This window comes from Bos taurus, chromosome 6 (assembly GCF_002263795.3).
Source record: "Bos taurus isolate L1 Dominette 01449 registration number 42190680 breed Hereford chromosome 6, ARS-UCD2.0, whole genome shotgun sequence".
NCBI classification, from domain to species: Eukaryota; Metazoa; Chordata; class Mammalia; order Artiodactyla; family Bovidae; genus Bos; species Bos taurus.
Window position 1 is genome coordinate 12,098,902 of NC_037333.1, and position 24,065 is coordinate 12,122,966.

The following is a 24,065-nucleotide window of genomic DNA, read 5'->3' on the forward strand; positions in this document are numbered from 1 at the left end:
CACTTAAAGAAAATATGGCGATAGCTTTCCCCTGTGGAATAGTGGAGTTTGCTGGCCAGGCCATAGTGGCGAAATACAGCACCTGCTGCATTCTCAGACACTTTAAAATAGGGTGTTTTAAATAATTCAGTTCCTCAGCTCACTAATTCCTTTTCCTACCTTCTGGCTTGATTTTGTATACTCAGGTCCAGTAGTTAACCCAGAGCACCTTCCATTTGGGGATGGTAGGATGTATTGGTAAAGCTGTCAGCTGGTCTTTAGAACACCTGTTTGAAGTGTGCACCCCCACGGGTCAAGGAGCAGTTTGTGACTCTTATTAGTCCAAAGCCTGTGATAGGAGAGAGAGATACATTCATTACTTACTTACGTAGAAACAGAGAGAAAGAACACGTTAACAGGTTTTCAACTATGTTGAAAACTCAGTGGTTGGGTAAAAAGAGCCATCATAGTACAGTGATCCTCAGATGATTTTGGTGCTGATATAAAGTAATAAAAAATTTTGATTCAGTAATGTTGACAGCCAAAAGTCTATTTATAGAGAATGTAATAGCCCCTGGCAGAAAACAAGCCCCGTTACCACGGGAACGCTGTTCTTGCCATTTTGCTTCTTAGAGATATTTAACTTTGAGCTTTAATACCTGCCCACCAGGAAGTCTGAGGTGTTTAAAGTTTAAAATCTCTACCCACTCCCACCCTATCCGCACCTGAGGCTTTCTTTACCACAATGAATAAACCACTGTGATATCTTACTTTAAAGAGTATTTTCTACTTTAAAACTATTCTTTAAAAGAATCAGTTCCAAAATTCTACGAGCTGTACTTTTAAGAACCATAATGATCTTTTTAAAACTTGTATTCTTGTTAAAAACATTTTAACTTTTCGTCGCCCACATGGGGAATTTCTGTAGGAAATTAGATGAAGCCTCACTAAATTAACGGTCCCAAATCCTTCAGTATGCATTCTTTTTATCTAAGTCTGTGAACTACTAAATTCTTGAAATCCAGATCGCCTACCCCTCCACATACCTGGAAAACTCTCACTGCAGAAAGTGCAGCTCAAATTCTCTCTTAAATCTTCCCTTTCTCACATATGACCTGGGTTCCGGGCACTTTGTGTTTATTTCCACTCCAGTATTAACTGTTGTGTTTCTTTCAAAGAATATTTGCTACATAGTAGGTATTTAACAAATGCTTTGTTGAATTTTTTTCAAGAAAGCCTATTGGCTTTCCCTGAATATACCATTAAAATGTTATCTTTTTTCTTGAATCATAATTCTAGGATTAAAAAGTAAACTAATGTGCATCCGAATCTCTCAATTATAAAAGTTAATTAAGCTTGTATTTAAAGTTTAAGGACATTGCCAGAAACTGCAAGATGTGACACTTACCTTCACATCAGTCTAAATGACTGTTTGACATGATGTAGATAGTATCACATTATTCCAAAAATATTTAATTTCCAAGGCAAAGTGTATTTTATAGGACTTAGAGATTGACTCAGACTTGGAGAGCATTTCAAAAATAAACTTATAATAACTAGAAAACTAGGGAATTATAAAAACGGGAAAGCCTAGAAAACTCCCCTTGCAAATTAAAAATTAGAAATGTTTCAAAGGAAACTCCTAAAGCATCTATAGATCATCAGCTGCTGGAACTGGTTGTATTATCTTGCCCTTATCTGAGGTCACTGCAAAATTCTTTTTTAGGGTTTTCTCTTCAACCCACCCTGGGAAGGCCTGTGATAGAAACTTTATGTTTGTACTGTTTTTTAAGACTCTTTCCTTCAGTGACTGTTTGATAAATTAAAAATGGATATGTGTGAAACAACAAAATACATTAACTCATTTATTTTATTTTTTTTTCCTACAGAAAAATCTGTGACCCAGGCCTTACTGCTTTTGAACCCGAAGCTTTGGGTAATTTAGTGGAAGGGATGGACTTTCATCGATTCTACTTTGAAAATGGTACATTTACTTTAATAGCATGCCTTTTCCAGCTTCTCTGAATTTCTCCAGAATTTCTAGATTCTTTGGCTCTTTCCTGCAATGAGCATTCTTACTTTAGTCCAGCATCCTACATCATAATTTTGTAATTTGAAATAAAAAAACACAATAGCCATAAGCTTTGGTATGTTTTGAAAAATACCTAATTTTATATAAAAAGTGATGGTGATTAAATACACTCCATAGAAGTCCCAGTAAATATATAATATACGCTGTGAAATGAGTCACCAAAAAGTATTTAATTATTTTAGGTTTTCAAAACATTGTTTATATGAAAAAATAAGAGAAACTACAGCATGCCAGAATATTTGCCATAGAGGGTGCTTTCAAGAATAATAATCAGTGCTCATTTCCAAGGTAAAAATGTGTATTAAGATGAGTAATGAGGTAAATATTTATTCAGATTACAAGAATTTTAATGGTATCAGATAAAATAAAAGAAACACCTGCAGAAATCCTCCAGGTCACCAAAAAAACTATAAAAGAGAAGTTCCTCTTATCCTTCTCCTAAAGACATTAAGTATAAGGTATTTGCATGATGCAGGGAGTAAATTTACCTTTTGCAATAAAATTTTTATGAATTAAAGAGGAATCATAGTAATGATTCAGATAATCAGGTTTATGTCCAGTAATTATAAGCATTAACAAGAATATTTGCGTTGGCATGCATTTTCACATTCAATGAATTGCTTTTTCTTATATGCACTAGATATTTGCAAGGAAACAAAGATAATTATGTGGTAAACTGGCCTTAACAAAACTTCAATAAATGTTCTCATATTCTCTGTTTCGTGCTGTGATTGACAGCATGTCGTAATGTTTCCTTCAGTAGGCTGTAGCTTGATACCACCTCATCTGTAGTAAAAGAATAATGAACCCATTAATATTGTAACCTACCTCAACATAACACTGCACTTCATTACTCTCCATAAATACATATTCATAATAATGGGATATTGTTTTTTATCAGACTGTAGCAGTAAGTAATTAATTCAGATTGTTCCTAAGAATGAAGGATATGTTTGGATAACAGGTAAAACAGTTCTGCCTGTTTTAGTGATCAAAGAGAGTAGCATCAATCAATATCTGCACTAAATCTTCATCTCTCTTAGTCATTGAACAGTCAGAATAAATAGATGTTGTCAAAACAACAAAGGCTGGAGCCTATTGAAGTGAAGTCGCTCAGTCATGTCCGACTCTGCGACCCCATGGACTGTAGCCTACCAAGCTCCTCTGTCCTTGGAATTTTCGAGGCAGTAGTACTGGGGTGGGTTGCCATTTCCTTCTCCAGAGGATCTTCCCGACCCAGGGATCAAACCCGGGTCTCCCGCATTGTAGACAGACGCTTTACCGTCTGAGCCACCAGGCAAGCACGGAGCCTACTGAGGGCTGCTCAATCCAAAGGAGAGAGCTAGAGGATCAGAATCAGGCTATATGGCCAACACCAAATTTTGGATTTTTACTGGCTAACCATAATTGGACTACTGGAATGGACTGTACTAAATAAAGGAGCCACTGGATGAGATGGGGAAACAGATTCACACCATGGCCAGCCTATTTAGAAGACAGCAGTCTCCATGCGTAATACATGATGTATTTCCCTTGCCCCAAGTACTTTACCAACTGGCGGGGAAAAAAAAAAAAAACAACAGCCCACAGGAAATCCTGTCAACTGTCCCAGCGGTTCTTTATTGGAAAAGTAAGCTGCTCTGTGCACCTGGGCCAGCCCTCCTCCACCTCTGTTCATTTTATGGCTTGTTCCTAACCACTTCCCATTATAAATAATTATGTCTCTCCAGCTTTTTCACCCAAAGTTTGAGTGGCGTACAATTTACCCACAAAGAAAATAATGACTGTATCTACTTCAGCTATTTTTCTTTATACTTTGCACTCAATTCTTTGCGTTAGTGAATAGTTGAATGAATGAATGATATTCTATTTATTGGCCCCAAGGGAAGTTGTTATTGGTTTCGGTTTACTCTGCATAGAAACTAAGCTCTCTTTTCCATGTTCTTCTCTTCCAGCTTTGTCCAAAAGCAATAAACCCATCCACACCATCATCCTGAACCCTCATGTGCACCTGGTGGGCGACGATGCTGCCTGCATAGCGTACATTAGGCTCACCCAGTACATGGATGGCAGTGGAATGCCAAAAACAATGCAGTCGGAAGAGACACGTGTGTGGCACCGCCGGGATGGAAAGTGGCAGAACGTTCATTTTCATCGCTCGGGGTCGCCAACAGTACCCATCAAGTAAATATTTCCAGGCTGTCAGCTTCTTTGTTAATACGCCCACGGTCAGCGTCTTTTACGTATTCCATTGTGAATAGCACGGCATCTGTTATTTAACGCTAGTGGTTAGTTATACTCGTGGGAATCCATGTTTCATAAGAAGCAGTCTATAATTCTCTGGGAAGATCAGACTAGCTATTTGTTGGTTGAAACTTGCCCTAGAAAGTATACAGTCATTTTAGATAGGGTTAAATCAGGGAGAATTCATGTAATAAGGCAAACAATTTATACAACTTCATTGTCACATATTGGCAGAGGAAGGAGACGTGGAAGGAAAAAGTTTCTAAAATGGCCAAAACAGTCAAACCTCTTTACTCAAAGGTTCCTCACACATAGTTTCAACCAGTCTTGGATCAAAAAATTTCAGTAGTAGAGAAATTCCAGTATGTTTCAAAAAGAAGAACTTAAATTTGCCTTGCAGGTAAATGATTTACATAGCATTTAGACTGTATTAACAATTACAAGTAATCTCTAGAGATTAAAGTACATGAGAGGATGGGTGCAGGTTATATGAAATACTACACTATTTTATATAAACGACTTGTGCATCTGAAGATTTTGGTATCCTTGGGGGCTCTCAAACCAATCCGCCACAGATACTATGGGCTGACTGTATCATATAAGGAGCTTCATTTCATAGATTTTTCTACTGGCACTCTATTAGGATATTAGAAACTTATGGAACATAGCATTTAAAATGCAAGTATTTACATATTTCAGCATCTTTCTCACTATACCACTCTACCTCAGAGGTCATGGTTGCTCTTCCATTTATATCATCTAGGTGCTTACCTTGTGCCAGATAAAATGCAAGGTGAAAGACACTGTTATATCACCAATACCAAAGAAAAAACTAAAGCTTCATAATCAGCTTCAGAGTAGAAGGGAATGGATAACCCATGCAGCAAAGTGCTTATAACAAGTTGGAAGTATGCTTTGTAGAGAAGACAGAATTTTGAGCAGTCTCAAGTGAGGAGTGGAATTTAGCAAAATAGAACAAAAGGAACACAGTCCAAGTTCAAGGAGCATCAAGAGGAAAAGCTCAGCATCAGCCATCAGCTCCCTGTGGTAGGACTGTGGGTCCAGGAGGCTACCTCCAGGTGGCGTAAAGGGGATTATGGTGGTGTCGAGTAAGAGTAGTGAGATGAGGACAAGAAAGCATGTTCAGACTCGGTAAAAGTTCAGCCAGCTGCTGACCTCATTTCAGATTCTCTCACCTATTCATATCTGGGGGTCTTGGGATGGGTAGTCAAAACCACACAAACAGCCATTCAATGCACTCCAGAGAATCAAGATGTCTTAGTTTAATAATGTCCCACCAGTGGTTTTCACATGGCCTTCTGTTTAGCCTTATTATGTATCAGTGTTGGATTTGTCCAAAGTGGGTCAAGAAGGAAAAAAAAGAAAGGTTGAAATTCACTCCAAAAAATATATATATAAGTAATTAAAAGACAGGAGAACTGTAACAATAATGAAGATGCCTATCTTTGTGCATTTCTGAGTTTTTTACCCCAAAGAGGTACAGTACCAATTGCCAGCTACTACAGAAGGGATTCCTTTCATTCAGTACTAGAAGGTTAGTTTTTCTACAATTCCCTGTAGTGTTTATGGATAGAGCCTACTTGAGAAAATTTCATTTTATGCCAGGTGGCTTAAGTGAGGCTTCTCTTAATAGGCCACCTTGTATTCCAAATGGGAAAGAAAACTTCTCAGGAAGCACCTCTTTGTGGCAATACATCTAAGGCCTGAAAACCATTCACACATATGGGTCTTGTAAGTAACATCTCGCTCCGTGATACTTTGTGATTGGAGCTAATGACTGAAAAGCTGCATGGCTGTTTTTCCTCTCTTTGAGGATATTTTCTTGCATTGTAGTCAATGAAAACCATAAAAGGTCTTTGAGAATCCACAGCATTTCTGCATGAGCTCTTGAGTCTAACGTTTGGCAACATTGTGTAGCATAACCCTTATTTTCAAGGTATTAAGTGCTGAAAAGACCCTACCTTCAGCATATAGATCGTGGCATTTCAAATATTGTGGAGTTCTCACATCAAAAGTCAATTCTATCTGGGTCAATTCAGACAACTCTCAATTATCCAGATCTAATTTATATCTGGCTCTAGGATCCTTTGATGTCTGTTTTTTTAGGAGGTTACAGTTCCTGTTCTGCACTTAGCTAAGGTTAATAAGTACATTAATTTGCTGTGCCTGGCCAAGTTTAATGGTATTTGACCACAAGGAGGAAGTCAGGCTGAAATTTAGAACTCACAAAGTGAGTAATTCCAAAGGATAATTGAAAGTTGACTGTAGTTAAATTCATGCCTGTGTTGTTGTTTAAGACTGGCTTCTTACCTTGGATTGGAAGGATTCAGATACGTGTGGCAGCGTTGTGAATTTGTTCCCCAGTCAAAGCCCTGAACTTTGTCCAAGCTTGGAAGAAATAGTGCTCCCAGCTGTTGGTTTAAAGAAAGAAGACCTCTGGTTAAATAAGAGTAATCCCACATTCCCTATTCTTGAGGCTGTAAAATTGACTTTTAGGGTTGACATCCAGTGGAGTCTAAGAATAGTGACGAAAGCTAAAAGACGAAGTTAAACTTTTAGTCTCTTTCAACCAAATAATACGATTCATTTATTAATTTATCTGGTAAGCATGACTGCTTAAACTGTATATTTAATCATGTGATTGCAGCCTGAGTATTTTTAGCTTTGCTCTGTGTGAACAAATTGACAGATTAATGCAGGAAATCAGTATTGTCTAACATCATTTTCTCTCTTAACGGCCGCAAAGATCTCTTATACATAGTATTTTCAGTCTATTACTTAGCTATAAAAATTGTAGCCTCGCCTCATCTTTGGCAAAGCAATCTGATAATACTTCATAAAACAGTTTATGTCTCCCCTCTCTCTCTGCAGCTAAACATCAGCAGTGCCACTTCTGCAGTCCTCTGTTCTCAAGGCACCTGGATGGTAGCGCTGAGCCGTCCTCCCTCCTCTTCATGCATGTTTCCGAGTGCATGAAGTTGTGAAGGTCCTCTGTGTAATGCCTATGTGATGCATCACCTTGTCATAGATTCCTTCCTATACATTGTTTACACTTCAACTACGGGGATGTTCCATGCAAACTTCAATCATTGTCGGCAAACAATAGGGGGAGGTGAGCAAAAAAAAAAAAAAACTCCGCAATATTCCTGAGTACAATCTAGTCATCCAGTTTCTCTGTTTATGCCAAGACTTAACAGACTTCAGAATTACCATTCTCTGAATGAGAGTTTGTAAGAGAAAAGTAAATTTTTAAAAACTCTTTGCTGTTCATATGTTTTAGCTTGTTTAACAAAAAAAGTCAAAAAAACAAAAACTGACCTTCAGTTTCCTGGTGTGATCCTGGCTGCAATGGATGATTTTTCACTGAAAGCTGTGTTGCTGTTACACAAAGTGGGTTGAATCATTTATGAATGTGGGAGTGAGAATTAGTGGGTTTGCTATGATCTAAAGTCATGTCTTTTTTGGTCAAACTACATAAACTGGAAAAACTCCCATCGCTGACAAGTTTGATCACTTTAGGGTATACGCTTACTGTTCTGGTGAAATTTGCCGAATTGAATTTTTTTGTTCTTTTCTCAAACCTGTGCTTTTTAATTTTTTCTTCATTTTCTCCTATTTCTTTATCACTTTTGTTTGCTTCTTTTTGTATCTTTTTTTTTTCATTCTTTATCTTTTTTTTCCTGTTTAGTAGTGTGAATAAAGTGAAATTTGCATAATGAAGGTAAAATAAAAACTGAGGCCTCTTGGAGGTGGCTGGACTCATACTTCGAGCATCTTCAGGGCCCACAGAGATGAGGTCAAGAAGCGCTCAAAGGTTTGTAATTCTGCTCTAATTCGGACATAGGGATCCTAAGTTGGAGATATTAGAACAGTTTAAACGTATAGGAAAGCAAGTAGGATCCTCCTGCACCTGCAGCATGTCTTACTGAGTGGAGCAGTTGCCAGGACAGCGCCCAGCTGGTCATGGATCTGGATTTTGTGCAGAGGCACTTTCTTCTGCCTCGCCCCTCCTGCGTGATCACTGCCAGGCTTTGGAAGTTCAGAGGATGGGGAACACTGCAGGCCTCTCTGAGTGTTTTGAACACGATCTATGTGACTCGTGGTTTTGTAGCTACTCTCAAAGTCTGAGTAAAATTACGCTTCCCTTCTAGGAGTTGTTAGGATTTTCCTGCTTAAAAAAAAAAAAAAAAAAAAAGGGAAATGTCCCTGTTTCCTTTGTGCTTCTCATTTTTCCCTTGTTTATTCCATTCCTGTGGGGCTTTTTCTCCTCCCTGAAATGCTTTATAGTGCATGGTATCTTCATCAACCTTATTTTAACAGCAGTAATTCACAATCCTCAGAAGCCTATTTTTAAAGCAGAAGCAAAAAAAAAAAAAAAAAACAAAAAAAAAAAAAATCAACCCTCCCTCTTTTCCCTCATTTCACGTTTCTGTGTTGATTACTAATCACCTTAGATGTTGTTACTAGTGGATGTATGGTAGATGGATTGAAGCTTTTCTGATAATTATTACACAATTTAAAACAATATATATTTAAATATATACAGTAAATGTATTGAGCCATGTTAACCTGCCAATGAGATCTGTGAAAAAGTAATCGCCTCATTTTTCCCTTTTTAATTTCTTTTACCTTTTTGTGAAATGGCTATACGTGGCATACATGTATTTTAGAAAAATATTAGGTATAGAGTTTTGTTTTTTTTTTTTTACACTTTAAGCATGTGGTGTTGAAGTATTACTGTAGATCAAGTTTGTCTTCCACACTAAGATGTGAGGAAATTGTGATTTGTTCTCTCCACCACAACAGAATTACACAATTATCTTCTCTCATTTTGAAACACTGCAGTTTACCATGGGACACTGTATATATTTCTTGCCATAATGGTAAATGACTGATTGATATATTTAAGACTTAATAAATTTGTGATTTCTGCTGACAATGTGTCCACTTTTATTTCTTCAGGGATACTCTATTTCTGCATGTGTGAGGCTGGCTAGTGCCAATGGCCACACATCCTATATGGTCTTATTATTACAGAATTCACCTTTGACATTAAGATGAAGTTACTGAACTGAGCTTCCCTCTAAGAATGAACTTGGCGATAATGACAATTTACTGTGTTATTTGTGTGCACAAAAGAACAGTCTCTCCTAGGAAAGTTTTTCTGAGAACAAAGCACTTGACACAAGAGTCCTAAAAATTTCTGAACTTGCCCTCCTCCTGATGGCTGCTAGCCCGCTTCCACTTTTAACTCAAATCTGACATCTGACTATGTAACACTTCTGGATCATCGCCAATATTCAGGCAAGCACCTCATCTCCTGTTACTCCAGCTTAAATCTGAGTGTACATAAGTAGTGAACTTTGTTCAGTTTATTAAACGCCCTACCACACGAGGTTTGTTTCTAACCTAGAATATGCTTCCCCTACTTCTTCAACATAATTCATACTCATTCTTTCAAATTCAATTTAGAATAACATCCCCTCCAGCAAACCTCCCTAGACCATGCTGTAAGCTCACTCGTTCTCAATACTTGCATAATGGTTGGTGTTCACCTCTCCCGCCCAGCACTTTGGTTTTGGAAATACATCTTTATTTGTGTCTTCTCTGTAGGCAAGAACCGTGTGTGTGTATCTGTGAACCCACATGAGATGTTAGTAACTATTGAACCGTGGGCAAACCAAAACCGGGGAACTCACAGTGTAGAGTCCTGGATTTAACGTTTGGCTCTGTTGTCTTTGACACTCTCAGCGATTGCCTCTTCCCTCTGAACCTTCATTTTCCTATTTATAAAATGAAAAAATACCAATTAATAAGGATATGTGAGGGTTTAGAGATAATGGATAAAGAGTACCTAGAATAATATTTGGTGGATAATATTAAGTAGCAGCAGCTATAATTGTTCCAATCACTGATACTAATATTCCCAATGTTCTGGTTATTCCTTACTTAGACGTGTATATAACTCTTATTTTGCTATGAGCTGCCCTGTTTATGTTGGTTTACTGATATTGCTAAGGATATGCTCAAGTGTTACAGCAGAAAAATGAGAAACAATGATGTAGTCATCTAGCTGAAAATAGGGAAAATGAAAGGGAGTAAATCAGTATATTCTGGGGAAATTCTCAAGGAATTTTGGCCTTAAGTAACTGAAGTTTTGAATCTCTGTATAAATAAAAACTATATATAATGTAAGAGTAAACACAGAAAGCACAACCTTTTGAATGAGTGATCTCGTTAAATAAAATTCTACTGACTTATACAAATGTTTCACTGTTTCCATGGTTGTCTGCGTCAGGTAACAGTGCGAACAGATAAGACAGATAATGGGCATCAGCATACTGAACTGTGTGTCCGTGGTCTGAATAATCAGCAGCAGCATGAAGTAGTTACAGTACTTCTACCTTTCTGTCAAAACGATTCTCAAAAATAAGCTGGCATATTCTTCCGAGGACCCAGCTTCTGCCTCCACAGCAAGAAATGATCTCTGCATCTCCGTCTGCACCCCGCACCCTGCCTTCTCTCCCGTTGCTGGGGATCAGTAGTTCATGCACCTGGCAGAGGCTGAGACCCTTCTCCTCCAGCTGACCCCACCCCTGCTGGCAGGCACTACAAGTCCCCCCCACCCCACCCCAGCCCACCTTGTCATAAATCATTTCTTCTGCACTGGACATTCTACTTAATGCCCTGTTTCTTTTCTTCACAGCCAGGTACCTTCAAAGGCCTACGTGTGCTTGCTGTCTGCCACCTCTCTCTCTCATGCCCCTTAAGCCCACTCCAGTTTCCTCCACAAATCCACGAAGCAGTCTACCCAAAGTTACCAGTGTCATTAATTCGAGGGGCTAATGTCTAGTCTTCATCTTACCCGATCTCTCAGCAGCATTTAACACAGTCTACCATCTCAATCTTAGAGAACATTTTCCTCTTTCAGACAGTACATTGGCCTAATTTTCCTCCTACCATTCTCTGCACTCCTCAGTCTCTAACTGTTCCCTTTTCCTCAACCTGGCTTTTACATTTTGGAACTTTTTTTTTCTACCTTCACTCACTCTCAGAATACTTGGCCCTAATCTCAATGGCTTTAAGTTATGTTACTGACTCTCAAATATGTTTCTCCAGCCCAGATCACTCATACATTCCAAACATGTAGATCCAACTGCCTACCTGAAATCTACATTGGAGATCTACTAGGCAAGAATGTGCAAAGCTGAGCTTTTAATTGTGACAAAACTTGCTCCCTTTACGATCTTTCATATCTCAAGAATTGGCAATTCAGTTCTTCCTTCGATCAGGCCAGAAATCTCAGTGTCTTTATTACGCTAACCATTTGAAATCCCATTATTTTTACCAAGTTACAACCAGAATCTGACTACTTCCGACAACGACTTCTGCTGCCTCCCTTGGGCCAAATCACCATCATATTCTCTATACTACTGGAAAGTAAGAAAGTGAAGGGAAAGGGGACTATACTGTTGGAATAGTCCCCTCCCTGGACTCTCAGGCACTCCTCTTACCTCTCTTCTGTTTACTATTGGTGTGTGTGTGCTCTGTCACTCAGTCATCTGACTCTTTGTGACCCTTTGGACTGGAGCCCACCAGGCTCCTCTGTCCATGGGGTTTTTCAGGCAAGAATACTGGAGTGGGTTGCCATTTTCTCTTCCAGGGGATCTTCCTGACCTAGGGATCAAACCAGAATCTTGCATCTCCTGCACTGCAGGCAGATTCTTCACCATTCAGCCATCAGGGATTAAGTAGCTTATTAAAACAAGTCAGAGCACGTCACTTCTCTGCACAAAACCCTCCAGTGGTTCCCTTTACCACTCAGAGTGAAACCCAAAGTCCTGCACGTAGCCTTCGAGGCTGGACCCAACACTGCTCCCTATTACCTTCGTCACCACTCTTCTGCGGACGTGCTGGGCTGCTTCCACCTCAGCGCTGCTGCTGAGACCCTTCCTCGGAGATCCGAGCAGCTGTCTCCACTTACTTGTTTGCAAAATTAAGTCACTGTCTCAGTAAAGCCTTCCCTGACAATCTTATCCATAAGACTTCAAACCATCTTATTCAAGACTTCAAACACCTAACTCCTTTACAGGACTTCATATCCTCCTTCCTTGAATTTTTTTTCCTTCTTACGATTACTATTTGACATGTTTCCTCATTTTGTTTATTTTATGAGGGTGGAGATTTTTCTCCCTCTTGTTCATGATGTACTTCAAGCTTCTAGAACACAGTGTTTAGAACACAGTGACTAATAACTATAAATAATAAATATTTAAATAATAAACTAAAATATCTTTAGTTGAACAAATAACGGATTGCTCTCATCTTTGCAGTTAGAAAAGCTGAGGCTCCTGGTTCATATGAGTTGTCTGAAAGTAACCAAATTTGGAAAATTCATCAGTGGCCACAAGACTGGAAAAGGTCAGTTTTCATTCCAATCCCAAAGAAAGGCAATGCCAGAGAATGCTCAAACTATCACACAATTGCACTCATCGCACATGCTAGTCAAGTAATGCTCAAAATTCTCCAAGCCAGGCTTCAGCAATACGTGAACCATGAACTTCCAGATGTTCAAGCTGGTTTTAGAAAAGGTAGAGGAACCAAAGAACAAATTGCCAACATCCACTGGATCATCGAAAAAGCAAGAGAGTTCCAGAAAAACATCTACTTCTGCTTTAATGACTATGCCAAAGCCTTTGACTATATGGATCACAATAAACTGTGGAAAATGCTTAAAGAGATGGGAATACCAGACCACCTGATCTGTCTCTTGAGAAACCTATATGCAGGTCAGGAAGCAACAGTTAGAACTGGACATGGAACAACGGACTGGTTCCAAATAGGAAAAGGAGTACATCAAGGCTGTATACTGTCACGCTGCTTATTTAACTTATATGCAGAGTACATCATGAAAAATGCTGGGCTGGAAGAAGCACAAGCTGGAATCAGGATTGCTGGGAGAAATATCAATAACCTCAGATATGCAGATGACACCACCCTTATGGCAGAAAGTGAAGAGGAACTAAAGAGCCTCTTGATGAAAGTGAAAGAGGAGAGTGAAAAAGTTGGCTTAAAGCTCAACATTCAGAAAACTAAGATCATGGCATCTGGTCCCATCACTTCATGGGAAATAGAGGGGGAAACAGTGTCAGACTTTATTTTTGGGGGCTCCAAAATCACTGCAGATGGTGACTGCAGCCATGAAATTAAAAGACACTTACTCCTTGGAAGGAAAGTTATGACCAACCTAGACAGCATATTCAAAAGCAGAGACATTACTTTGCCAACAAAGGTCTGTCTAGTCAAGGCTATGGTTTTTCCAGTGGTCATGTATGGATGTGCGAGTTGGACTGTGAAGAAAGCTGAGCGCCAAAGAATTGATGCTTTTGAACTGTGGTGTTGGAGAAGACTCTTGAGAGTCCCTTGGACTGCAAGGAGATCCAACCAGTCCATTCTGAAGGAGATCAGCCCTGGGATTTCTTTGGAAGGAATGAGGCTAAAGCCGAAATTCCAGTACTTTGGCCACTTGATGCGAAGAGTTGATTCATTGGAAAAGACTCTGATGCTGGGAGGGATTGGGGGCGGGAGGAGAAGGGGGCAACAGAGGATGAGATGGCTGAATGGCATCACTGACTTGATGGACTTGAGTTTGAGTGAACTCCGGGAGTTGGTGATGGACAGGGAGCCCTGGCGTGCTGCGATTCATGAAGTCATGAAGAGTGGGACACGACTGAGCGACTGAACTGAACTGAACCCCAGGGATTGTAAACTGCCTAAATCATAATTACTTAAGGGGAAATAAAGGAAATATTATTATACAGAATAAACTTTCAGCATCAATACACAAATCTGAAACTTGTTTAAGCTGCAAGAAATAGAAAACTGAAGTCCAAATACTTTAACAAGGAAAATACATTATTTCACAGAACAAGAGATGAGTTAGTTCTAGGGTTGATAAACTAGATAAACCACCTGGTAAATTCAGTGACTCAACAATATAAACAAGGATCCAGGTTCTTCCCATTTTTCAGCTTGTCCTTCCAAGAGTATAAACTTTATCATCCAGGTTAAAAGACTTCATCATCCAAAATACTACATGGCATAGTTCCTAGTGTCATAGCCAGACAGGACAGCATCCAGTGGAAGGTAAGATTGCTTCCTTTCCTCTACACCTAACCCCTTACCCCCCTCTCCCCAGCAAAGAAACATTTCTTAGGTCACATGCTATATTCCTGTTCAGCTTAGAATGGTAAGGATGTACCCCAAAGCTAGAAGTGGGCTATTCCCCTTAGAACATGCCTGCCAATGCAGGAGACTTAAGAGACGCAGGTTTGATCCCTGAGTCAGGAAGATCCCCTGGAGGAGGGCATGGCAACCCACTCCAGTACTGCCTGGAGATACCCATGGACAGAGGAGCCTGGTGGGCTACAGTCCATGGTGTCGCAAAGCATCAGCCGTGACTGAAGTGACTTAGCACGCATATGGGTATTCAGGGAAGGGAAGAGACCTGCACAGATTGTACTGGTTTTTTTCAAGAAGTTTAGGAAACACTGTCTGATATAATAAGTATACTGGGAAAGTAAAAAAAAAAAGTTTGTTTTTATTGTCCTCCTTTATAGCTGCTATGCTATACATGTAACAGGAACGCTGAAAAAATAGTCATTATCTCCTCCAGACTCTGCATCGCACCCACAAATGTATTTTGTGTTCTCTCTTGCACTGTGTTCCTAATGTGCCAGTGAGTTCCATGCTGGGGATTTCTCCCGTCCCTCCCCCTCCCCCCACCCCACACAACAAAACTCCTTGGAACCGGAAAAGTTCAGTCATTTCATTCCACTTGAAGTTCTTCCAAAAACTCCAGTCCCACAAAGGGCCCATTAAGCCAGGATTGCATCCTCCCCTTCCAGATGCCCCTTTGCCCTGCCCTAACTTCAATGAAAAGCTTAAAAAAAAAAAAAAAAAAAAAGGAAGTAAAAGGCACTCTATGCCTGAAACCACATTTAGTAATCAGTTTTCTTCAGTTCTGCTTTTCTTTTTTATTACTTTAAATAAAGTAGGAAAGCGGGGTGTGGTGCCAGGGGAGTGTAACAACTAACTGAACGCTAGAGATCGCATCCACCATCCACCCACGAGATTCCGCTCACAAAGCGAACAAAAGGACAGACAGTTCGTCTCCAGACCCTGTTCCTGCAGGGGCTGAAGCAACAACTTGCTGTTGGGTGGGAAGCAGCGCTCAGCTGACTGGTGCGTGGCCACGCGGTGTTATGTGTACAGTGCCCTGTTTTGTATCACTGTCACAAATCCAGGGGACTCGGAGGCAGCTTCCACTAAAGATGGGCCTGGGGAGTCACCACAGTCCTTCTTCCAAAAGCCTCAATTCCTCAGACTTGACCTTCCACTCATATTTGCTCTTTGAATATTTTCAGGACCTTTTTCACCCCTAACCAAAAGAATTCGATTCCCTATTACTCAAACTATGAGGGAGGGATTCCCTCCAGGGCACAGGGCTAAGAGGACCAATTTGAAAAGTGATAATCAACCCCATCTCCTACCTTCCTCTCGTTCAGTTTGGAAGAAACCTAGCTCATCCACCTTGAGACCACTCTGCTGAAAGAGGAAACACTGAATACACACAGGCATGAGCTTACAGACGGTCTTCCCCAGTGACTCGGTGATAAAGGACCGGCCTGCCAATGCAGGAGACATGAGTTTGATCCCTGGGTCAGGAAGATCCCCTGGAGAAGGAAATGGTGACCCCCTCCAATATTCTTCTTGCCTGAAAAACCCCATGAACAGAGGAGCTGGGCGGGCTACAGTCTATAGGCTCCCAAAAGAGTCGGACATGACTTAGTGGCTAAACAACAAAGCTTACAGACATGAAGTGAGAGGGAAATGAAGCCTTTGGGATGGCCAGTAGGCACTGCACTGGCAATTAGACGTGATGAGTGGGAAAGACAAAAAAAGACAAAATGTCCTTACAGGCAGGAGGAAAGCACAGAAGGAAACACTCTGTCACAGCTCAGTGATAAACCTGTCCCGGAGAGGGCCCCTTGCTGGGAAATTGCCACTGTGGGCTTCTGCCTCGTTCTTTATCTGCTCCCCTGCTCTCCAGCTCATGCTAAGGCCACCAGACTCCTTAAAATTCACGCAAGTGAACACATCTTACTTTTGGGAGACGTCAGGAAAGAGGTCTTTCACCACCCAATCTGTTACTCCTCCCCTAAGAGCCATCCCCAGGGTTTCAACCTTGAGGCTGGAGAAGCATTCTCACCTTGGACAGCTGCCCCCTGAACAAGGTTTGAAGGGCATGGGTCTGCTACAACAGATATATTTTTTTAAGTAAATACTACATCACTATAGGATACCCACTGCTTGAATCCACAGATTCAGAACTACAGATATAGAAGAACCAAGTTTATGGGGAAAGCCAATTGTAAATTATACAAGGGTTTTTGACAGCACAGAAATCAGGGTCCTTTTCAGGGTCCTTGATGGCTCAGTGGGTAAAGAATCCGCCTGCAATGCGGGAGACATTGAGCCCTGGGTCGGAAAGATCCCCTGGAAAAGAGAACAGCTACCCGTTCCAGTATTCTTTCCTGGAGAATTCCATGGACAGAGGAGACTGGCGGGCTACAGTTCATGGAGTTGCAGAGAGTCAGACATGACTTAGCAACTAACACTTTAACTTGAATTCAATGCTAACTAAAGTTCCTGTTTGTGGCCTATCAAACTTGCATTGTACATCTGTTTTAATTATTAAACAAAAAAACACTGACAAGAAACAAAGATTGTGCACGTTTAAAGATTAAATGCCTCTTTCTGGAATGCCAATGCCAGCCTTCCTTTGGGGATAATAACTCTCTTCCCAGGTGCAAGCCCAGACTGACTTGCTATGTACATGCTGGACTGTTCTTTTGAAACCTTGAGAAACCCTGATGTAACACTGACATGTTTAATGTTCTTTGTTTTGACAAGATACAAAACTGCTGAAAACTGCTTCTCAAAAAGTGCTGAGAGCATTTTCTCAGAGTAATCTGGAAAGCAGGCTTCTAGGCTAGTCCTTAGTTTGGCTCAAATAAAACACTTTATAATAAGAATAGAAGACTGTTTATTATTTTCACTGACAAAAGAAAATGCTTTGCTGGCTGCTTCATGATCACCAATGGCCGCTCTCATTCTTAACAGATTTGGTTTCTTTCCTCTTTCCCCTCCCAGCTTACTAGAAACATGATGAGCTCTATTACCCCTAAAGAATATACAGTGGAAGTTACAAACAGATTCAAGGGATTAGATCTGATAGACTGCCTGAAGAACTATGGATGGAGGTTCATGACATTGTTCAGGAGGCAGGGATCAAGATCATCCCCAAGAAAAAGAAATGCAAAAAGGCAAAATGGTTGTCTGAAGAGGCCTTACAAATAGCTGAGAAAAGAAAAGAAGCTAGAGGCAAAGGAGAAAAGGAAAGATATACTCATTTGAATGCAGAGTTCCAAAGAATAGCGAGGAGAGACAAGAAAGCCTTTCTCAGTGATCAGTGCAAAGAAATAGAGGAAAACAATGGAATGGGAAGGACTAGAGATCTCTTCAGGAAAATTAGACATACCAAGGGAACATTTCATGCAAAGAGGGGCTCAATAAAGGACAGAAACGGTATCGACCTAAAACAGAAGCAGAAGATATTAAGAAGAGGTGGCAAGAATACACAGAAGAACTGTACAAAAAAGATCTTCATGACCCAGATAACCATGATAGTGTGATCACTCACCTAGAGCCAGACATCCTGGAATGCAAAGTCAAGTGGGCCTTAGGAAGCATCACTATGAACAAAGCTAGTGGAGGTGATGGAATTCCAGTTGAGCTATTTCAAATCCTAAAAGATGATGCTGTGAAAGTGCTGCGCTCAATATGCCAGCAAATTTGGAAAACTCAGCAGTGGCCACAGGACTGGAAAAGGTCAGTTTTCTTTCCAATCCCAAAGAAGGGTAATGCCAAAGAATGCTCAAACTACCACACAATTGCACTCATCTCACACGCTAGCAAAATAATGCTCAAAATTCTCCAAGTCAGGCATGTGAACTGTGAACTTCCAGATGTTCAAGCTGGATTTAGAAAAGACAGAAGAACCAGAGATCAAATTGCCAACATCTGCTGGATCATCGAAAAAGCAAGAGTTCCAGAAAAATATCTACTTCTGCTTCATTGACTATGCCAAAGCCTTTACTGTATGGATCACACAAACTTTGGAATATTCTGAAAGAGATGGAAATACCAGACCACCTGCCCTGCCTCCTGAGAAATCTATATGTAGGTCAAACAGCAACAGTTAAAACTGGACATGGAACAACACACTGGTTTCAAATTGGGAAAGGAGTACATCAAGGCTATATAGTCACCCTGCTTATTTAACTTATATGCAGAGTACATCATAAGAAATGCCGGGCTGGATGAAGCACAAGCTGGAATCAAGATTGCCGGGAGAAATATAAATAACCTCAGATATGCAGATGACACCACCCTTATGACAGAAAGCAAAGAAAAACTAAAGAGCCTCCTGATGAAAGTGAAAGAGGAGAGTGAAAAGCTTGGCTTAAAGCTCAACATTCAGAAAATCAAGATCACGGCATCTGGTTCCATCAGTTTATGGCAAATAGATGGGGAAACAATGGAAACAGTAACAGACTTTATTTTCTGGGGCTCCAAAATCACTGCAGATGGTAACTTGCAGTCATGCAATTAAAAGATGTTTGTTCCTTGGGTGAAAAGCTAGGACCTACCTAGACAGCATATTAAAAAGCAGAGACATTACTTTCCCAACAAACGTCTGTATAGTCAAAGTTATGGTTTTTCCAGTAGTCACGTATGGATATGAAAGTTGCACTATAAAGAAAACTGAGCACCGAAGAATTGATGCTTTTGAACTGTGGTGTAGGAGAAGACTCTCGAGAGTCCCCTTGGACTGCAAGGAGATCCATTCTAAAGGAAATCAGTCCTGAATATTCATTGGTAAGACTGATGCTGAAGCTGAAGCTCCAATACTTTGGCCACCTGATGCATAGAACTGACTCACTGGAAAAGACCCTGGTGCTGGGAAAGATTGAAGGCAGGAGAAGGGGATGACAGAGGATGAGATGGTTGGATGGCATTACTGACCGGATGGACACGATTTTGAGCAAGCTCCAGGAGTTGGTGATGGACAGGGAAGCCTGGTGTGCTGCAGTCCACGGGGTCACAAAGAGTCAGACACGACTAAGGGACTGAACTGATAGGACCAGATGCCATGATCTTAGTTTTTCGAATGTGAATTTTAAGCCAGCTTTTTTCTCAGGAGACAGGTAAAGTGGTCTGGTATTCCCATCTCTTCAAGAATTTTCCACAGTTTGTTGTGATCCACAGTCAAAGGCTTTAGCATAGTCAATGAAGCAGAAGTAAATTTTTTTTCTGGAATTCCCTTGCTTTCTTTACGATCCAACAAATGTTGGCAATTTGATCTCTGTTCCTTTGTCTTTTCTAAGGCCAGCTTGTACATCTGGGAGTTCTCCGTTCACATACTGCTGAAGCCTAGCTTGAAGGATTTTGAGTATTACCTTACTAGAATGTGAAATGAGTGCAACTGTGTGGTAGTTTGAACATTCTTTCACATTATCCTTCTTTAGGATTAGAATGAAAACTGACCTTTTCCAGTCCAATGGCCACTGCTGAGTTTTCCAAATGTACTGACATATTTCACTTACTAGCATACAATATATTTCATTTCAGTATGCTTCTATAAACATTACTTTTAGTGACCTCACACTATTTACCTAAATGGTATCCCACTTATTTAACCATTTCTCTATTGTTGTACGTATGCTTCTTTTCATTTTTACTCTATCAACAGTAAGTAATGAACTTCTCATAGCTAACTTTTTGCACAGATCCTTGATTATTTCCTTAGAAAATTACCAGAGAAAAAAGTCATCCATTTAATTTTAGTCTCACAAAGCAGTTATAATTTATATGGCAAAAATCAAATACATTAAATTATATATCCAAGCTCTCTCAGTGGCAAAATTGTATCTAAAATCCAGGTTTCTCATTTCTTGTCTAGTGTATGTTCTACTCTCGAATCATCTAAAGCTCCTTGGTCACCATAGTGGAAGGACAGGTATTGCATAGGTGGGAAATTCCAGAACATTCTTACTAGTCATAGTTTTAGTTTTGAAATACTTGTTCTTTCCACTTAATTACATTCATCTCCATATATTCCTGCATATGGACTTTGCTGTTTAGGTTCTTGTTTGGGTTTTCTGTTTGTTTTTTTTTTTCTCTTCCACTTGTCCTTTAAAATTGACACATTTATTTTTCTAATACCATTTAGCTGCTTTTAAGTATTATTAGGCTGGCAAGTACACATAGACAGGCCTAGGAAGTCCTGATGGAATTAATCAGCCTAGATTATCAGTCTGGGAATGACAGATTGGTGAAAGTGACCATAAACACTCAAAAGAACCCATGATCCATTAAAACTTCTTCTTGTTAATTTTGTTCTATTAATTGGAGTTTCTAGAGAAATAGAACCAATAGGATATATGCATATATACAGTTATTACAAAAAATTAGCTTACGTAATTATGGAGACTGATTAAGGCCCACGATCTGCAAGATGGAGACCCAGAAAAGTCAATGGTTTGGTTCAACTCTGAAAGCCAAGGAGTTTGAGACCTAAGAAAAATCATGTTTCCATTCAAGTCAGAAGGCAGGAAAATACCAATTGAAGTCTCAGTGCAAATGCACTGAGTCTGCCTGCAATGCAGGAGGACCTGGGTTTGATCCCTGGGTCAGGAAGAACCCCTGGAGAAGGAAATGGCAACCCACTCCAGTATTCTTGCCTGGAGAATCCCATGGACGGAGGAGCCTGCCATGGGGTCACAACAGTCAGACACGACATAGTGACTAAACCACCACCACCACACCATCCATTAGCCCTTAGAGCAATGTCACCAGATATCACACAGCCTTTAGAAAATTCTATTGCCATCAAGAGAAAATAGAACAGTTAAGACTTTAATAGTATTACGAAAATAGTTTTAACCTTATACAATCCTTGAAAATGTCTCGGGGATCCCACAGATGTTCTTGGGTCTTTAAAAATCAGAAAAAAAGTGTGTAGTAACTAATCAGAAATGAAGGCTTCACAAACAAAGCTATTTGGAATCCACTCTCGCCCAATACATTTATGGTGATGAACACAAACGGTGATTAGATACTAAACAGAGAATTAATTAATTCTCTGGATGAGAAAAAGTACAGGTCATCATTTATCAATAAGATCAGATGAAAAATATATCTGGATAGAATCAAGGAGGGAGAAAATGCAGCCAAACACAAAACTTGACTAGAGGAATATGATATGTGGAGAATGAGAGGAAGATGGAAAAGAAGTCAAGCATCGGGCTTCCCTGGTCATACAGCGGGTGGGAATCTGCCTGCCAGTTCAGGGGACGTGGGTTTGATCCTTGGTCTGGGAAGATCCACACACCATGGAGAACAAAGCCCATGCACAACTACTGAAGCCAGGCTCTGGAGTCTGCGAGCCACAACTACTGAGCCAGTGCACCTAGAGCCCGTGGTCACAGCAGGAGAAGCCACTGCAGTGAGAGCCCCATGCGCTGCAGCCAAGAGCAGCCCCTGCCCACCACAACTAGAGAAAGCCCCATGCACAGCGAGGAAGACCTAGCACAACCAAAACATCTACTAATTTTTAAAAAGCCAGTACTGTTCTTACTGTGCATGGGGTTCTCGAGGCAAGAATGCTGAAGTGGTTTGCCATTCCCTTCTCCAGTGGACCATGTTTTGTCAGACCTCTCCATCTTGGGTGGCCCTACACAGCATGGCTCATCATTTCACTGAGTTATGCAAGGCTGTGGTCCAAGTGATTGGTTTGGTTAGTTTGCTGTGATTGTGGTTTTCATTCTGTCTGCCCTCTGATGGATGAAGATAAGAGGCTTGTGTAAGCTTCCTGATGGGAAGGATTGGCTGTGGGGAAAACTGGGTCTTGTTCTGGTGGGCAAGGCCATTCTCAGTAAGTCTTTAATTTTCTGCTGATGGGTGGGGCTGTGTTCCCTCCCTGTAGTTTGGCCTGAGGCCAAACTATGGTAGGGGTAATGACAGTAAGAGCAATCTCATTCAAAAGGACTTATGCGAGCAAGTTGGGCCTCCCAGGACTGTTGCAGTCAGGGCCCCTGACAGGCCCCCGCCCCTGTAGGTCATTGTCCACCCACACCTCTGACAGAGACTCTCAAGCACACACAGGCAAGTCTGGCTCAGTCTCTTATGAGGTCATTGATCCTTTCTCCTGGGTCCTGGTAAACACAGGGTTTTGTTTGTGCCCTCCAAGAGTCTCTGCTTCCCCAGTCCTATGGAAGTTCTGTAGTCAAACCCTGCTGACCTTCAAAGTCAGATTTGTTCGGGATACTCAGTCCCTTTGCCAGATCCCCAGGATGAGAAGTCTATTGTGGGACCTAGAACTTTCACAGCAGTGTGAGAACTTTAGGCTGAGCACTGAACAACCGATGCCTTTGAACTGTGATGTTGGAGAAGACCCTTGAGAGTCCCCTGGACAGAAAGGAGATCAAACCAGTTAATGCTAAAGGAAATCAGCCCTGAATAGTCACTGGAAGGACTATTACTGAAACTGAAGCTCCAATACTTTGGCCACCTGATGCGAAGAACTTACTCATTGGGAAAGACCCTGATGCTGGGAAAGACTGAAGGCAGGAGGAGAAGGGGACGACAGACGATGCGATGGATGGATGGCATCACTGACTCAATGGACATAAGTTTGAGCAAACTCCAGAAGTGGTGAAGGACAGGGAAGCCTGACATGCTGCAATCCATGGGGTCACAAAGAGTTGAACACAACCAAGTGACTGAACACCAACAAAAAGCCAATATATACTTTGATATGGTTATGCGTCTTTATATTAAAAAAAAAAAAAGTCAAGCATTCAAAATTAAGTATGCCAAGATGTAGTCTGGGGACTAGATTTACCTTCTAGCTTGAAACAATTTTAAAAACAGACAAAATGGCTAAAAAACAAACCATGGTTTTCAGACATTGGGTATTAGTTGCCACAGGAAGTGATCTCTGAGAAACAGGAAGAAACAAAGTAAGTCCTATGTTTACCCAAGTTCAGTGCCTAGAGAGTTTCCAACCATAATACAAAGCGGGAGTGGGGGCCCAAGAATTACTCAATAGTCTCCTTAAGTTGAGAGAAGAAAACAGGAGAACAGGGTAGCCAAGGCAAGTCCAGTTCATGGGGTCAAGTTCCAAGAAGAGACTGTAGAGTGAATGTGCTGGAAATTTGCAGAGGATACTCCTTGAGTCTTCAGCTGAGTAAGCATTAGCAAGGCTGGGAGAAAATTCCTAAAAGCTAATCATTAGGGGCCACACAGAGCTGGGAATAGTTTGTATTTCAATAGCCAGAGTGAGAAGTTCTTGTGGACTCACCTGTGAATTAGAGTACTCAGGTGTCAATAGAGTATCAAAGTGTACTTGGCCCTGTAGTGGGAGAAAATTAGCCTAAAGGATTTTCTGATCCCACCTAACAAACAGATCATTAGAAACAAGCCTCAAAAAGAATCAAACTCTTTCCAAGTAACTTAACTGAGTCACAGAAAAAAAATTTTAACTATAGGAGTACAAAATACCCAGCAATACATAAGGTAAAATTCACTGTGTCTGGCATAT

The 24,065-nt window shown here is 40.6% G+C and overlaps 1 protein-coding gene and 1 long non-coding RNA gene across 33 annotated transcripts in view; one reads left to right on the forward strand and one right to left on the reverse strand.

The window, feature by feature from the left end:
- CAMK2D (calcium/calmodulin dependent protein kinase II delta) overlaps positions 1-9,275 on the forward strand; it is a 308,358-nt gene extending 299,083 nt beyond the window's left edge. For 22 of the 31 annotated variants that reach the window (XM_005207624.4, XM_010805904.3, XM_059887553.1 and 19 more), the window contains 4 exons: positions 1,869-1,963; positions 4,027-4,255; positions 5,970-6,067; positions 7,208-9,275. In XM_005207624.4, the coding sequence (XP_005207681.1) occupies positions 1,869-1,963; positions 4,027-4,255; positions 5,970-6,036 (391 nt within the window). In that variant the 3' untranslated portion in view covers positions 6,037-6,067; positions 7,208-9,275. 31 annotated transcript variants of the gene reach the window in all.
- Positions 1-24,065, reverse strand: part of LOC132345474 (uncharacterized) — a 61,025-nt gene that overhangs the window by 18,445 nt on the left and 18,515 nt on the right. Inside the window, exons 2-4 of one of the 2 annotated variants that reach the window (XR_009494817.1) lie at positions 10,036-10,119; positions 6,647-6,747; positions 160-328 (exon numbers count right to left, since the gene is read on the reverse strand). This is a non-coding gene — a long non-coding RNA (uncharacterized lncRNA). Of the gene's footprint in view, positions 1-159; positions 329-6,646; positions 6,748-9,937; positions 10,120-24,065 lie in introns of those variants that run through there. The other variant, XR_009494818.1, reaches the window with a different exon arrangement.